The following is a 16,504-nucleotide window of genomic DNA, read 5'->3' on the forward strand; positions in this document are numbered from 1 at the left end:
AGTGTTGGTTTATCTGTGTATAGTTCAACATGCTGAAACTCAAGCCATCAGTTGATGAGTAAGCAAACTTTTCTACTTTTTTTGGCAGCGTACCAATTTAGCAGTCAAATGAAACACTTAAATCACCATTCACGCATTGAATCGTATAGACAAATTTTGTATAAATGTTTTTCCCCAGTAGTCTGTACAATCTTTTACGCCCTCGTCCGTAACTGGGAAAAGCAGTTTTTCTTTTGGTGAAATTGTGCAACATAAGCAGAATATTTAGTGGTCTGAGACTGACTACTCGCAAGTCTTACGTTCGAAATGTCGTAAGCTCCTATTTTGATATAATGACATGACATCATTAGCATCTGTTGTTTGTCTCAGCACATTGTTTTCACATTAATCTTCAAGGCTGAGCAAGCCTACCACATTAGGGACAGGTCTGTTTCTCCAGCTGGGGGGCGGGGGCGATGTATTTTTCCAAAACACGATGACCCCCCCCCCCCATATATCATACTCACGTGACAGGTATATTTTGATCGTGACTCAGCATGGACTGTTTGACTGTCTCGCAAATACTTATCCCGGGATAGCACTATCATAAAATTATTGACTACACAGATTAAATATATTCAAAAAGAAGTTTAATAAGCTTGAGATGGGATATACACCTTTCATGGGGGTCCTAGGGTTTTCCCTTGAAGTCATTGAGTTTTTTACTGTTAAAGTCAATTTTTAGGCTATTCAGACACTTCCAGGCGATAATTTCCAAGCTTTACAAGAAAGCACCAACATGTAATTAGCAGCTACATTGGGTTGAAATATTTTGAAAAGTTTAACAGCATCTTGACAGTAAGAGGAAGGGGGAGAGCTTGAAACTTGGATATGTCCACCTCTTGTGGGGGGGGGGGGGTTCTAAGAGATTTTTACGCTTAAGCCAATTTTTAGATTATTCAGACCCTTTCTGGCAATAACCTCCAAGCTTTACAAAACAGCACCATCAAGTATCAGGAACTATTCTCTATACGTACGCTAATGGTAGTATCATTGGTAGGGGAGATTTGGAGTTTCTTGTCAATTTTTAGACTAAGTCCGAGGCTATCTTGGCAAAAATTTCACACATTTAAAAGACAATATAAATCTAAAACTAGCGTAGGATGAACATGTTTAAGAAGAATTTAATACCATTATGATAGTAAAAAGATTGGTTCATCTGATTGTTAGTAGAATGCACGAGTGACCTCTGGGGATGAGGGAGTCCTAGGAGTTCTCTCCTAGCAGATCTGGAAGGTTTTTTGGCAATTTTTAGGTTATTCATAGCCTTTGAGGTAATATTTCACAGCTTCGAAAAGCTAACGTTAATGTGAGTTTCCCATGTCACATAAAAATGGGCCCGTAACATTGGTATAGTGGCATTACTATTACAGATAGAGTAAAGTCACTGGTACACAAACATGTATGTTTAGAGAACTTTAGTTAATAGAAACTGGAACCTGATGAGATGTGGTGATATGTAGTGTCGAGATAGAAAGTGTATTAATCCCTTCATACAGAAGAGTAGAACAGTTTAGATTAACTTCTTTTATAAACTATCTATGAAGATTGCCATTACGAAACCTTCAAGTTCACTTTTGTCCCAAAGTGCAATATAAGTTGTGATTGTGAAACAGCCAAGTATTTACATGACATATGTTCTGTAACTAGTGTGGTAGCTAGGTAATACATGTATATTTTTATGCAGAGTTATGTTTGAACTCTTACGTGAAGTAATATTAAAGAATTTATGCAAAAAACATGGGACAAGAACAAATACCACAGTTCAGACAAAGTTGTATGCCATTGAAGAAATGGGTTTTTTCCTCCATCACAATCCAAAACACAATGGCCCCCCTATCCACAATTTTCAAAAGAGGAAACTGCCAATTTCAAAAACAGGTAACCCCCACCACCACCACCACCACCACCACCACCACAACCACCACCACAACCACCACCAATCCATCGCCCTCCCCCCATGCCGACGAAAATGACCGATCCCTTACGTCTAAATTGATTCCAGGAATGCCATCAGCTTAGCTCTCGATCATCTTCTGAATCAGCGTATATCAAGATATGTTTACTCGGCATAATACCTAACATCAAAGTAAGTGCATACATAATTTGGCCTACGTATAATATTTGCAAAAATTGCTTATATGTCATCGGAGACAAATTAACCATTCGATCGCACTTTCCTAGTGTCATGTAGTTCCTGACAATCGGCGCTTCAAACCAATAGAAGGAAATAATATCAATATTTTCGTACCACCGGCTAGTCTCAAGCTTCGCACAACTGCATATACTGGTCAGAATGTGATTTCTGTCGTTGGTGGCGTCTATGTGGGTACCGCTCTCTCGCCACGTTTATATCATCTATTGCATTATTAATTCTGATCGTAAAAAATAATATCTACAATACACTTGTTAACTGTTTCTCTTAGCATTGAATATCACGCTATCACATTGGCCAGGATATTTTCTGTGGCTCTCAAAAATGTTGAAGTATCACTGTCTGATAAGAGTATTGACACAGATTAATGGACTCATCTACACTGTCGCTACATCGATCGAATAAACTCGTACTACTCATGTATTCACCTCGGCTATGTCATGAATATTAATCAACCATCAGATGTTGGCCAGGCGTCTCTCTCATTATCAGTTACATCAGGATAGCCCGCACAGTTGGAGGCAAATGGTTCACCTGCGACAAAGAGGTACGTTTATATTAATTCCCCCACTTTGTCCTGACATTAACTTGTACTTATATATTTGATGTTTGAAAAGAAATATCAGCGACCTGAGTACATTTATCGTCACCGGGATGCGTTGAAGGTCTGATATGAAAGTCTAAATTTCGACACGGATGGGTCGTCCATGTAAGGATGTCCTGGATGATGAATGGCGACTGTGTGTGCGGGACAATATTATTCTTTTACCTAACCGAAAGTGTGAATCCGGTGTAAATAATGAAACATTAATGAACGTTCAAATTACACATAGACAATGGGACTATGAATAAAGGGGTCACTATATATGCACATATTGTTGGATTATATCAAATGTTTATTTCGAATACTGTTTGAAGAATCTTGTCAAATTTTGCAATTTTAATCTAATTTTTTAGTCTAAGTATGTTTTTCTCTGTCTGTGTCGTAATATTTTTTTATTTCTAATGTAACTAGCATTTAATATTCAACGTTGTTAATATAACAAACGCAACCTAAATTTGACAGTTCAACCGAATATAGATGTAATATTATTATTGTGTGACATGTTTAATTTCATTTTTTTTTCACTGTTGTTGACAATGACTTGATCCAATATTTATACATTATGTTATCAAATTTCATGCCCATTTCAAAGGTTAATGTACACACACCGCGTGTATCTAAATTACACTACTGGGAGGCAATCTACAAATAAGACACAGTACGGAACTACTTTATCGAAATATACGTCAATTAAGAGGAGTTCAAATCTAACAGTCGAGGTTAGCTATTATTATAAATACTCGTGGTCAGCGTATGCAGTTTGCAGTAATTGTGAATTAAACAGTCATTTTGCATAGTGCCAGCAATACAATAACGATAAATACAAACACAAACACACAAAGGCGATTGATTGATTGATTGATTGATTGATTGTTATTTGGTCAGTGAATATTCTACCAGTATACGGTGAAATGAAAATGACTTTGGTTCATCCGACATGAAAGTACCACCTGCTCCGTTTAAAGTATAACACGCCACGCCTCATTTGCAGCCGTCATTGCGGCCGTCATAACATCATAACGTTTCAGTTGAAAGTATGAGTTTACATTGGTATTGTACTTGTACTAGTAATTTTCAAATCAATGTTTGAAGCACACGGGATGATGAGTTGTCAGTGACCATCTTGTATTTGTTTTTAAAGAAAATCAATTATGAAACTCATCAAATCGATATAATTAGATAAAATACGCAATATTAATACCTCACAACTGGAGATGTAACACCTATTGTTCCGAGTCGTTGTATGGTTATCACGTGGTGCTAATTTTTAAACGGTGGCCACGGTCTAAATCATATTCTCTCAATTATTATATTGAAAATGACCTGGCTTAGTTAGACAATTGATACAGAGAATGTCCATTTTAAGAAAAAATAGCAAACAGGGTAGCTGAAACACTCGCACTAGTACGGGGCCTCAATGTATTAATATTAACCTGGCAAATTGCCAACTCCTTGCTTTCATTTGTATGTTAATATTTGGAGTGTCATCGTGTTGCTTACGTCTTGTTGTATTGACTTTAACGTGGTTGTTGGTAAATAACTTGGATTTTGACGTTACTGTAATTTGTAAATTGTCCGTTGTGAAAGCAGAGCATTCGTAACCGTGATGTGCAGCAATACATGATATAGTCGCTATGACAAATTATGAATTGATCCACTAGATGGTGTTTCAACCTTATCTGAGTCATGTACTATAGTACTAGTAGTATATTTAAGTCTCTTTACTGCCTAAGAGCTTGGCGGTGATGGTCTGTGCAAGATTGCGAGCTTTTTAGCTATCTCACCGTCGATCTCGCATGATGAATTCACGTCATTCACAGTGATATCCAATGTTTGCCGCGTGAACACAGAAATCATCATATAAGAGATGGACATAGCACGAACAAGCTTAGCAATTTCAAACGAGAGTCTTGCTCCATCAAATGTCAATCCTTTCGTAACCTGTAATCCATTTTCGATGACGACAGCGAGAATCGACGAGCTGTCGTGTCAAACAGCTACAGTAATAACCAATCAATGTTCTAACCAATTATCAGTGGAAATTGCCATAGAAATATTTAAACGGATCAAACTAATGACGTCACTAACTCTTGGGTTGATCTGTAAATGAAACGAACAAATACTGATTTCTAGTCGCTTTTAGTCATTTAAACTTTGCAATCACTAATCATGCTAATAGTATAATGGATCCGGACGTCGTGCTTGTATAACGTACTGGATGGGGCGTCGACGGCGGCGTCCTAGAAATATATAATGAACTAATATAACGCTAATAGCTGTTCTATCAATCACTCGTGCACTATTTTGTTTTTTATATGTTTGTCGTGTTAGCGTAACAGCGGGGAATAATTGGCCACCAGTTCTATATCCAAAATTAAAATATACTAAATAATATGTGTCTCTTTAGTCGAACCCATTCGTTATTGTACATATATCTTATATCTCGTTGCATAATATTTGAACTCATAAATAATTCAAAATAATACGCGGTCGTTCCATATACGAATGTTAAGATGCATACTGAATATTTATCAAACTGAACAAGGCTAAGCTGTCACATACAGGCCTTCGAACATACATGATGCCATCGTGCTTGTAAAACTTGCTATATTTAGATGCTAACATATTAATTTATGATTCCTCGATCAGCTACCCTCATATTGACATACTGTTTTATTTCGATGTATGTTTACTAGTACTTCAACAATGTCTAGCAATATTTTGATGACGTGGTGGAGCTAAAGGTAAACAGAACATCCCAAGTGTGAAGTTGGACAGTCATGTCATATTGATTTTTTTATTAGATATTTTGTATCTGTTTATGCTATGATGAAGCTGTCTCCTTCGAATTCTATCTCTGTGATCTCGACGTAGTCAGGAAGGGTAGATTTTACTTCGTAGATCTAAAATCCTAAGGTCATTTTTATAATTAGTGTTTCCTTCAGGGTACACTAGGATGAAGACAATGCCATCACCATCGTTGACGAATGGATGGATGGATAGAGGGAGGGGGAGAGAATGTAAAGGAAGGGAGAGATCGGGTGGAGGGAGGGAGGGAGGGAGGAGGGAGGGAATGGAGAATTGACAAAGAAAAAACAGTAATTCTTACTAATTCACCGTGTGATTCTTAAACAATTAATCCACAACAAGGAATATACATTCTTACATCAGACACTGACCATATATTGTCAATAATATACATGTATCTTACAATGAATTGTTCATATATTATCCAAGCATACCCTATTCACCACCAAAAACAAATCTATGAGTCAAAAAGTCAAAACTAGGTTCTTCATGACTAGAAATTGTATTTGCAGACGAATGGCTGCTGTCCACTTTTAGCGTACTTGTATCTCCCTCTACAGATCTTCATTTTTGAATTCTCTTCAGGAGTTCTATCACTCTGTCGTATGTCAATGTACACCGTACAACAATACTCTGTATGATACTATAGTAACTGACAATAACGATGAGTGTGGAGACGAATAAAACATTGTGTGATTATGTCCTCCTAATTAATAATTATGTCATGTCCTTTTCGGAGATTTTACACAACCGTGAAACAGACATTACATATTCAATATCAGGCTATTACAAACCCAGTTCAATGCACTCAATTTACATGATGGATGTATATTCAATTGCCTGTGAAGGCCAAGAGGTGGACTGACAATGTACGATACGATTACACTTCATCAGTTTTTCGTCCATCGTTAGGCTTAATGTCTGGATAGGATGGACTTCAGTTGTACTTCCTATCTCACCTACACAGCTGACGTTCAGATCGATACTGAAATATATTAAAGTCGACATCACATTTTCCATTTGATGTAAATAGCCGACAGAATAGACATGGTTGAGTTGAGTTCATCATGCAAACGCCTTCAGTGCCTACTTCAGTATATTTCAAGATCGAAGGAGGTAGAAATCATACACCATCTGATTAAATTCTGATGAAGGAGAGGACTCGGTTCACTTAATTTGTCTATATCACGACTTCCGTGTTTGCCTTCTCTATCATATTCTCAGTGCATGTACTTTGTTTATTGCCCCCACCTAGGACAGCACAAATAACTGATACCGTAGATAGTGAAATACCATATACATATATTAGCAATGCACTATCCAAATAATGCGAATGATTTTAAAAGCCAGTGATTATTGTGCATATATTTCTGGACAAGATTAGACGGCTCAATTGTTAGAAAATCTTGTGTTGGTTATCTGCTAACAATCAATATCAAGTTGGTGAAACACAGATGGCAAGTAAAATACAAAAAGAAACTATATTGATTTGATAATCACCACATACCTAATTAATTAACATTTTATAATTATTTGAACTTGAACAACGATGTATTTATCCATCCTGTCCAAACATCGCCACAATTTGTAATCAGTACCTACAAAATAATCATTTTATTTTTAAAAATGGAATTATTATTTCTTAACTAATACCTATTAAGTGCATTATTAGCATCTATTTACAGAAATATGTAATAAACACACCAAATACATACCTATATACAGACGAAACTTAACCCAAATAATGTATAAATGAAATACACACACACACACATCTATATATATATATATATATATATATATATATATATATATATATATATATATATATATATATATATATATAGACAGACAGACAGACAGACAGACAGACAGACAGACAGACAGACAGACAGACAGACAGACAGACAGACAGACAGACAGACAGACAGACAGACACAAATCCTGAAGAAAGGTAAATGTTCAACCAATTATATCGCTTGTTCAACTATTAGAACACCCTTTTCAGTATTTTTACTCGGCCTGAACATAACGCTTGTTTGTGGTAGGAATGTAGAACAATTTAATCGTTAAGAAATGGGTCTAAATTTATAAATGTGACCATAGACCCTCCACTTGGTGGAGGGTCTATGATGTGACATATGAATTTAGTATTTATGGTGATTTATGCATTCAAGGTGTGAATAATTCTCAGGAGAACATCCTATCCAAACTCCATTATCCATGCGATGACGATGTGTTACATAGCTGATACCCCTCTATGGCAATGTGTAATGCCCGACTCTTTCCATTTGCTAGATTCAATATTCACATTGCGTTGCATTATGTTTCCTGCAGATCGCGTAGCAGTTTCAACATAGTCATTAGTGTAGCTGTAAAGAATCGGAGTGTTTACTAGATGTCGTCCAATCAATTCACCAAAATGGAGCCCTACAAGGACAAACCTAGTCCGACGACGGAACAGCCTAGACGAGCAAGCCAGAGCCCTATTCCGGAAAGTCCGGGAGGCAGTGAAGCAGAGGTTAGTTCCACACGTACCCAATTCTGACTCGATATGTCTACGTTACGTTGAATCCAAGTTTTTTGTGCTATAAGACGAAATTGGATTCTACTGCAAGGAGAAAATTCACCACTAAGCAATATTGGCGGTTCATCGGAAATTGGAATCACATTTTCAATTTCCAGTCGTAATACCCATCGTAATGCATGCTAAAAACCAAAGGTTATTGCGATATAGGGCCGCAACTCTGATTTTTTTCAAATCTGTTATTATAATTGTAGCTTAATTTGAAAAAAATCAGATCCAATTATTAAGAATGATGGATTTCTTAAATTTTTAAGAAGAAATCACTTAAATGTGTTTATCGATACAACGGATTGAATTCTGTACTCCGCAGAGTGTACAAAACAAGGAAGAAACGACGTTAGATATTTTGCACCAGCGGCTAATATGTTTAAAATTCGATTTAACAAAATGACATAAAAGCGTATGAGGAAAGACACGGTCACTATTTGAATATCAAAATAATTGAAGCCGCATAGAAATCGTAATGAGTGTTCAAAAGAAATAAATAAAGGAACTGTCTGTATTCGATATATTTGATATATAAGTGGCGTTGGTGACGTGAATACAATATACATTCCATTGACCAAATTCATACTTTGTATTTGAGAATACATAAAAATCAGTTATCGGGTTTAGTGGTCATTCACCAGTATTGTGTAATTCCTTATACGCCATACCTATGCATGTTGAATTCTTAATAAAGTCACGGATCTGAAATGGCGTGACTCTGTAGGGGATTTAGAACGATGCTATGAATGAAAAATGACAGGAAGAACGAGAACTCGTACTGCTCTCCAGAAAACAAAATATGTCTGAGTACTGAAACAGACTGTAAGGTAAGGTAAAGTGGGATACCTGTGTGAAAATTAAAAGAAACGGAGAGTTCGCCAGTATGATGGGATTACTGTGGAACATTCGTAGGCCTATATTTTATGTTATTTGAATGTTTTACTGTATGAAGACAAATTACAACTTATATCATACTAAGCTGTAGTTATTCTTTTCATGACAACATTAATGACTAGAATTCTAATAATGCTGAAATATCACATGTCTATATCATATATACTCATTCAATTCATTTTGTATATTCCTTCATCAATATTTCCATCTGACACTCTCTTCACTGTCATGACATGCATCGCATGGTTTTGTGTATATGCAACTGCTTTTATGATCAGCACGATGTTTTGTGTATGATGACTTGTGTATTACGTAAATTTCTGTAAAATACATCACAAATCACTTCTCACATTTTCGCTTTTAATTTCATTTCTGTGGACTCAGATTTGTTGTATAAAGGTTGTCGGTAGCATTTTGGAGGTGTCTTTGCTGTTTAGCTGTCATAGTGCTGTGGCAAACTTCACATATGTGGCATCTAATCTTAATTCTATGAATCCACATTACCACATAACTAGTGTAGATAAACATGGTTGATCACGTGTATGCTGGCTGTAGTTAACGGTCTGTCTGTCTTCTATCGTTGTTGTGGCGCACTCTACGTACGTGCTTGTAATTCTCGACTTAAAAGGGCAGGTGAAAGGATCAATCATAAACATCCACACTCGCCTGTATTTATTTATTTATTCATACTTATTTACAAGACCTGCCGTCATTTGTTATACATAAAATGACGTCATGCATAAATTATTGTCAGTTCCGTGTGTTGTAAATAGGTACGAATCACACACTCACAATCAAGTCACTAAATGCATTTGAACGGTGATGGCGTTTCCTTTTTCGTTTCTTTTTTTAACCAATTCCAGCTGCTGCTGAAGTTTGAAGGTGACTCAAGAAAATTTGGCAAACTTGCAAACGGGAAGAAAAATGCAAAGGAAAGAAAATTAGAATGTGTAGGTTTTGTTTTGTTTGATGATGATGATGATGATGATTATGACATGTGACAAATTAATGCAATACAGACACCAGTAAAGATAGCTTAGTGTTGATGTTGTGTTTATTAACAAGCACCATTTGTACTTTTCATTTCATTTATAATTTTTGACATTTGTATTCAAATTGGTTTGACTTTACTTGCACGTTAGTAGTTGTCAATTTCGTTCAGTCAGTTATCATCTACTATCATTTAACATAATGATCATGAAAATGTATAGCTCGTTTGTACCTTTAGTGGTTGACTTGTTTTATTCGTGAATATAAATCATCACCCTGTTCCAATTTCTTTCCTTTGCCTTTTTTTCATTGATTCGCTGAGACGATGTCATTTGCATGATACTAGTGTTTTCAGTCTGTGTGTATGGTTTCACCTCCATGCACCCTTTAGGTCCATAATTGCATGTCGACGTAGATTCGTTGCTGTTGGTATATTTGCATGATGATGATTTGAAGATTGTATGGTTTTAATACTTGATTCGTGGCGAGACATTGAGACTACAGTAACCTGAAAGCGGTGGTCAGTAATTTAAAACTTTTATCATTTTAACATTTTCGGAGTATTGGTAGATATTTTAGATTAACATGTGTTCTAACAATAGAATTGTTTTGGTGTATCAGTGACTTAGACCTCTATATAAGTAGTTCTAACTTTTGCATTTGTCTTGCTTAGGTTTGTTGGTCAGTTGTGTGACTTTTGTGTGTCGCAGGAGTGCTTAGTTTTTATTTGAAATTTAGAACTCACGTACCACATTGGCGAATTCTGTTCAGTAAGCGACTCTGTAAAATCGGACATTATTTCATTAACTGTGCGATCGTCTTGACGTACGGTCGGTGTAGTTCCAAATTGAAGACGCCTCAGCTCCGTAAAAATGACAACGATACTATAAAAACTGACATCTGGGTGTTTTTTGAAGGAAGAAAATTGTGTCGATGATCACAACTTTAAAAAGAACAGAAATTGTTCGAGCAAGCACATATTCTAGGAGCTCCTGTTTTGCGTTCGTTTCACAGAACCACTATTATATTACACAATTTGGACAAATAACGGTTCTTCAATTTATCCCTACCTTTGAGGACTAATACTACTGTGTCTATTTCAAATTTTGCGATCGTCCATAATGCGAAAGTGAAATCTTCGTGATAACCTTTCTTTTTGATTTCTTTCAGCGTTATTATTTAGCCACCAAAATCTCATAGTAATATTATGTTGTTGTTTTTTGTTCAGTCTAGCTCGCTGCGGCCAAGTTTTGTAAGACGCATTTATGTTGTCATCATTCCACCATAGCTTGCTTCATATCACTGTTTGTGATGTCATCGATGTTGTCAGATAATGTACACCCTATCTTACTGATGATGCTTATTTTGTGATGTTTTTTCCCTCCTATCTATTCCACAGCCACATAAGCACCCACGGGAGTGGACGACGGACATCTGGCATTGTGCGGGGGAGCCCAGAAGTTGTGAGCATTTATGATAGTTTCATACAAATGATAGTTCAAATTGGTTGCTGTGTGTTGAGAAAGGAGACTTGATGCCAATGATGACTCATTACCCCTGGGTGTATCTGTCACACAATGAACGCTGGATTTTAATTAATCATAATTCATAATAGGACTCTCATCTAAAAAAAAAAATTTACAGTGACAGACAACATCACTCTCGGAATATTGCATTGGAAAAAATTCGAATTCAAATGATCAAATCCGGATCCAATTGTTTATGTCGATATGCAAAGGTTGCAGTGATGATAAACCAGACTAAATATGGGTGTATTTAAATCCCCCTTTTGTCACCCTGACAGTCGTAGGAATGTATGTTTTACGGCGAATATAAAACTACCAACGAGTTAAATTACAGATAACCTTAACATTGACTAAATTACTAGTAATGGCATTCTATAACTTCCATATATAGAAAATTTCTTATTCCAATCATCGTATGTATGTATGGTAAAACTCCCTTTGTCGCATCACTTCTTCTGCAAGCTTAAGGGCACAACTATTCCGTCGTCATGGAGACTGCAATTTCTCGAACCAGTGACTCGTTCTTTAATACGCTCATGACATCCATGGCGTTTTGACGACAGAAAGTAATCCACGTCAGAAACGATTCTATTCAGTGCTTAAAGATGGCTCTTTTATTTGTCATTTGTGTCGTCTGTTTTAATTTGTTCTGTTCTATTCTGTTCAAGATTTTTCGTCTTGTCTCTTACAGGTTTGTGTGGTTGTTGTTTCTTACCATGTTTCCTATGTGAGGTGTCGGGACGGTTAAACGAACCATTCTGTGCTGGCTTCTGGTGGCCATGTGGACTTACAGGACTTCGAACTAAGATGAGGTTAAAGCATAAAATAGAGGTAATTATGAATATTAATAAATCGTTTGACACGATATTTATGATGTTAGCTTATCCTCCTAGTGTCTATTTATGTACGCTCCGTTACATGACGATGACGGTAACTATGACAACACGTTTCGAATTTCTAGTTCCTATAAATTCACGTCACAATAATTTGTTGATGAAATTAAATTTGTATAATATATGTGTATGCATGTATGTATGTATGTATGTATGTATGTATGTATGTATGTATGTATGTATGTATGTATGTATGTATGTACAAAATGTATGTACAAAATGTATGTATGAATGTATGTATGTATGTATGTATGTATGTATGTATGTATGTATGTATGTATGTATGTATGTATGTACATGTATGTATGTATGTATGTATGTATGTATGTATGTATGTATGTATGTATGTATGTATATGTATGTACATGTATGTACGTATGTATGTATGTATGTGAATAATGCATACATGGATGGATGCATGCATGCATGCATGCATGCATGCACACATAGATGCATGCAGACAGGCAGGGAGGTGTGTCTGTGTCTGAGTGTCTGTGTGAGCCTGCCTGTATCTGTGCATACGTGTGTGCGTGTATACATATACATGTGTGGATGACTTAATTGTCTTTCATACCGTTTTAAAAACACATTCCTGACATTTTCCTTCTACCAGGGTGATGTCTTCAAGGACGTCTTTTACTCTACTTGCTGTGGACCATGCGCTGCCTGTCAAATGGCTCGGGAACTCGATTTCATCGAAAACCAGGTGACGGACTGAGGAACAATAATTATATACAAGTCAGCTCTCGATCAATTAATCTCGAATTTTTGTGTAATGCTATGCAATGTATCCGCCAAAATTTAACAATCAGTAAGATATATGTAAGGATTTGAATTGCGCCATCAGTGGTGCTTAGAAGAAATTTTTGTTTTACCCATTTTAAGGCGGGTTGCAATATCTCAAACGTATCAAATTAACTTATTGATATTATTAGTTTTTAAATGGTCATACAGATGAAATATTATAATTTACTTTACATTGTGTTGTTATTTTGATGTCGCAATGACTATATATATAGGGGACTAAACGTTCATCTCAATTTCAACAAACTAAATTACCTGTACCTTTACCTTCATTGTGCAACAATGATACGACTTGACTTTTCTTGTATTCAATATTTACCATCACGTTAGTATATAAGCTTATCGTGGCATAGTCTGTTTAATAGTCAATATGATGCGCTTTGGAAATATTTTTCATTTTTCCATTCGAGAGGGTATACACCCATACACATTTCATTCTATCCGCTAGGCATCTACTATCTACTGACTCTCTCTCTCTCTCTCTCTCTCTCTCTCTCTCTCTCTCTCTCTCTCTCTCTCTCTCTCTCTCTCTCTCTCTCTCTCTCTCTCTCTCTCTCTCTCTCTCTCTCTCTCTCTCTCTCTCTCTCTCTCTCTCTCCCTCCCTCCCTCCCTCCCTCCCTCCCTCCCTCCCTCCCTCTCTCTCTCTCTCTCTCTCTCTCTCTCTCTCTCTCTCTCTCTCTCTCTCTCCCTCCCTCCCTCCCTCCCTCCCTCTCTCTCTCTCTCTCTCTCTCTCTCTCTCTCTCTCTCTCTCTCTCTCTCTCTCTCTCTCTCTCTCTCTCTCTCCTCTTCTGTCTTCGTCCACTTTCTCTCTACATGTACATGTACTGTCCCCCTCACTCTACCTTCTCCCTCATAACATATCTCTCTCTGCATGACTATCTACTCTGCCTCTTTCTCTTTTCGTCCTAACTTTACATTTCTCTCTCTGACTATTCAATATATCGATCTATCCCTTCCTCTGTCTTTGTCTCTGTCTCTGTCTTATCTCCGATTGTCCCCCCTCTCTCTCTCTCTCTCTCTCTCTCTCTCTCTCTCTCTCTCTCTCTCTCTCTCTCTCTCTCTCTCTCTCTCTCTCTCACACATCTCCGAGAACATCCCTGATTTCTCTCCGCTATGTATCGGAAATCAATTAACTACTGCTACCATCATCGCTGTACAACATCTTAGATATTACTGGTATGACTATTTGCACCTGACTATCTCCCTCAAATGTAACATTGTCGGACGTCGTTTGAAGGTCTTACCAAAAGTATTTTTTTCTATAGATACAAAAATGTGAAATGAAACAGATAAGAAAGTTTTTAACACCAGTAAAATTTGCATCTTATGTTCCATCAAAGAAGGTTCTATTACTAAACGTATAAAACTCCTTTTTGGGATATAAATTGACTATATACTGCATCGTAAAATTGTGCTTCGGGTATCTGGTGTGTTTATGTCTAATGTTTTGGTTTTTTTCAATTGATGCGGTTATATTTCTGAGCGTATTCTGAGTATTTCAATGTTATTTGTACATTTTGATAATAGCTACGATCGATTTTACAAAACATTTGATGAAAGATTTAAGCAGGAAAAAAGAAACCTAAATTAAAAAAAAAACAATTGATAACACGGCATCGTACTAAAATCAGATTACGATTTTTTTTCTCCAAATTACTACACACTGGAAAAATATTTGAAAAAGGGACATGTACCAGAAACCTGTCTTGATAATATTTATTTGTACACTCTCAAATAACCGCTTTCAAATAATGATATCCAAATATAAAAGTGAAAGAAAATCCCATTCCTACTGCAGTATGGGATTCCGAAAAGGGAGAGTAAACAATACAAACATAACATCTTGTACTTCAAGTTATTGTTATGCAGATATACAGTATTGACTTAGATTAATTCTATTAGTATTTGGTTATTTTTTTTCTTTTGAGGTGCTGTATTTTAGTATTTTTGAAGGGAATGTATGTAAAAATGTATTCTCTACAATGAAGACACGAATTCCTAGGCTTAGGTAACTGGTGTGTGGACTTTAGCTAATGAAATATCACAACATCCATTTGTTTTTCGTAGGCGTGACTGTAACCTATTTGACAGTCTAGTTAAAATTTCAACAATATGGCCATACACGTTGTCATGACTATGAGATCTATTCGTTGCATTGTACTGTCGTAAGTAACCCTACACGTACTGAAGAATTCGCAAAAAGTTGGGAACACAATGTAAATTAAAACGACAAATATTTTGTAAAAAAAACCCAAATGAACCTTATGTAAGATTCAAATTCTAAACGTTTTCAATGTTAATATTTTAATGTATTTTGTACTGCTTTGGTATTCTACGATATAAGTATTGTTTATTGTTTACTTTTTGTCTATGCAATCATTTTCTGTATTATTGAGTCTTGTTATATTACAAAAGATTGACAAATTTATGGTAATGTTGTATTTTTCAATTTTATGGTAACATATTTTTCAATTCAAGTACTCTTTATATGGGGGAGTATTTTTTGGTTTATATTCAGGATGGTAGATATAGACAAACATTTATTTTGTGATGATTTTAGTCAATAAAAATCCATACTATTCTCTCTAATTGTTTTAGCCATACAATGCGTTGTAAAAGTACCCCCCCCCCCCCATATAGTTTTTGAAAGGTAATGGTGTCATATTATCATTGGCACTGAGAAAACATGTAAAAACTATTCGTTAAAGATATGTTCACCCTCTTACAGTGTCATATTACTTACTATGGCATAATGTTGATTTTCCTTCAAAATCTTGGGTTTTTCTTTAAGGTGTTTCTTCATATATAAATTCCAATGTAAAAGAAAGAATGGAAAGGTGTGTCAGTGTTTGTGTAGGAAACCATCCTTCCCTTTTGTTCTTTGTTTAATTATCCTGCTGCATATCTAATTAACTTGCTTGTCCCTTTGTAGACAAGTAAATACACAGACTGGTATAAGGATTAGCTGCAGCATTCTTAGAATAAATTCACCCTTATTAAATTACATGAATATGTGACACAGTTTCTTGCCATTGCGGATGACACAGGTGTGAACTCTGTACTTTAAGTGTTTAGATAATATGCATTGGCAAATTGAGCTCTAAATCTTCATTTTTAATTACGTATCAAAGTGATATGTTATTGTCAATTTTGATATACTTGATTACATTAGTGGGTTATTACGGGGGTGAATACATCCAGGCACCAATAGTTGGT

At 36.0% G+C, this 16,504-nt stretch overlaps 1 protein-coding gene across 2 annotated transcripts; it reads left to right on the plus strand.

The window, feature by feature from the left end:
• The first annotated feature begins 2,674 nt into the window (after positions 1 to 2,674).
• On the plus strand, positions 2,675 to 13,773 carry LOC144453557 (cornifelin homolog A-like). Of its 2 annotated transcripts, XM_078144875.1 has the most exons (6): positions 2,675 to 2,741; positions 7,944 to 8,127; positions 9,939 to 10,025; positions 11,465 to 11,528; positions 12,283 to 12,422; positions 13,098 to 13,773. In XM_078144875.1, the coding sequence occupies exons 2-6, from the start codon at positions 8,005 to 8,007 to the stop codon at positions 13,200 to 13,202; spliced, it is 519 nt and encodes a 172-aa protein (XP_078001001.1). In that variant the 5' UTR covers positions 2,675 to 2,741; positions 7,944 to 8,004; the 3' UTR covers positions 13,203 to 13,773. The 2 variants fall into 2 exon arrangements, with proteins under 2 accessions (XP_078001001.1, XP_078001002.1); XM_078144876.1 differs by lacking the exon at positions 9,939 to 10,025.
• The last annotated feature ends 2,731 nt before the right edge of the window (positions 13,774 to 16,504 follow it).

The sequence above is a fragment of the Glandiceps talaboti genome, chromosome 2 (assembly GCF_964340395.1).
Source record: "Glandiceps talaboti chromosome 2, keGlaTala1.1, whole genome shotgun sequence".
NCBI lineage: Eukaryota > Metazoa > Hemichordata > Enteropneusta > Spengelidae > Glandiceps > Glandiceps talaboti.

Bases quoted from the DNA above. Each gene is read 5' to 3' on its own strand.
- LOC144453557 (XM_078144875.1), top strand. From the start codon at position 8,005: ATGTCGTCCAATCAATTCACCAAAATGGAGCCCTACAAGGACAAACCT. The intron at 8,128-9,938 runs GTTAGTTCCACA...AACCAATTCCAG, and splicing joins CGGGAGGCAGTGAAGCAGAG to CTGCTGCTGAAGTTTGAAGG. The intron at 10,026-11,464 runs GTAGGTTTTGTT...TCTATTCCACAG, and splicing joins AGGAAAGAAAATTAGAATGT to CCACATAAGCACCCACGGGA.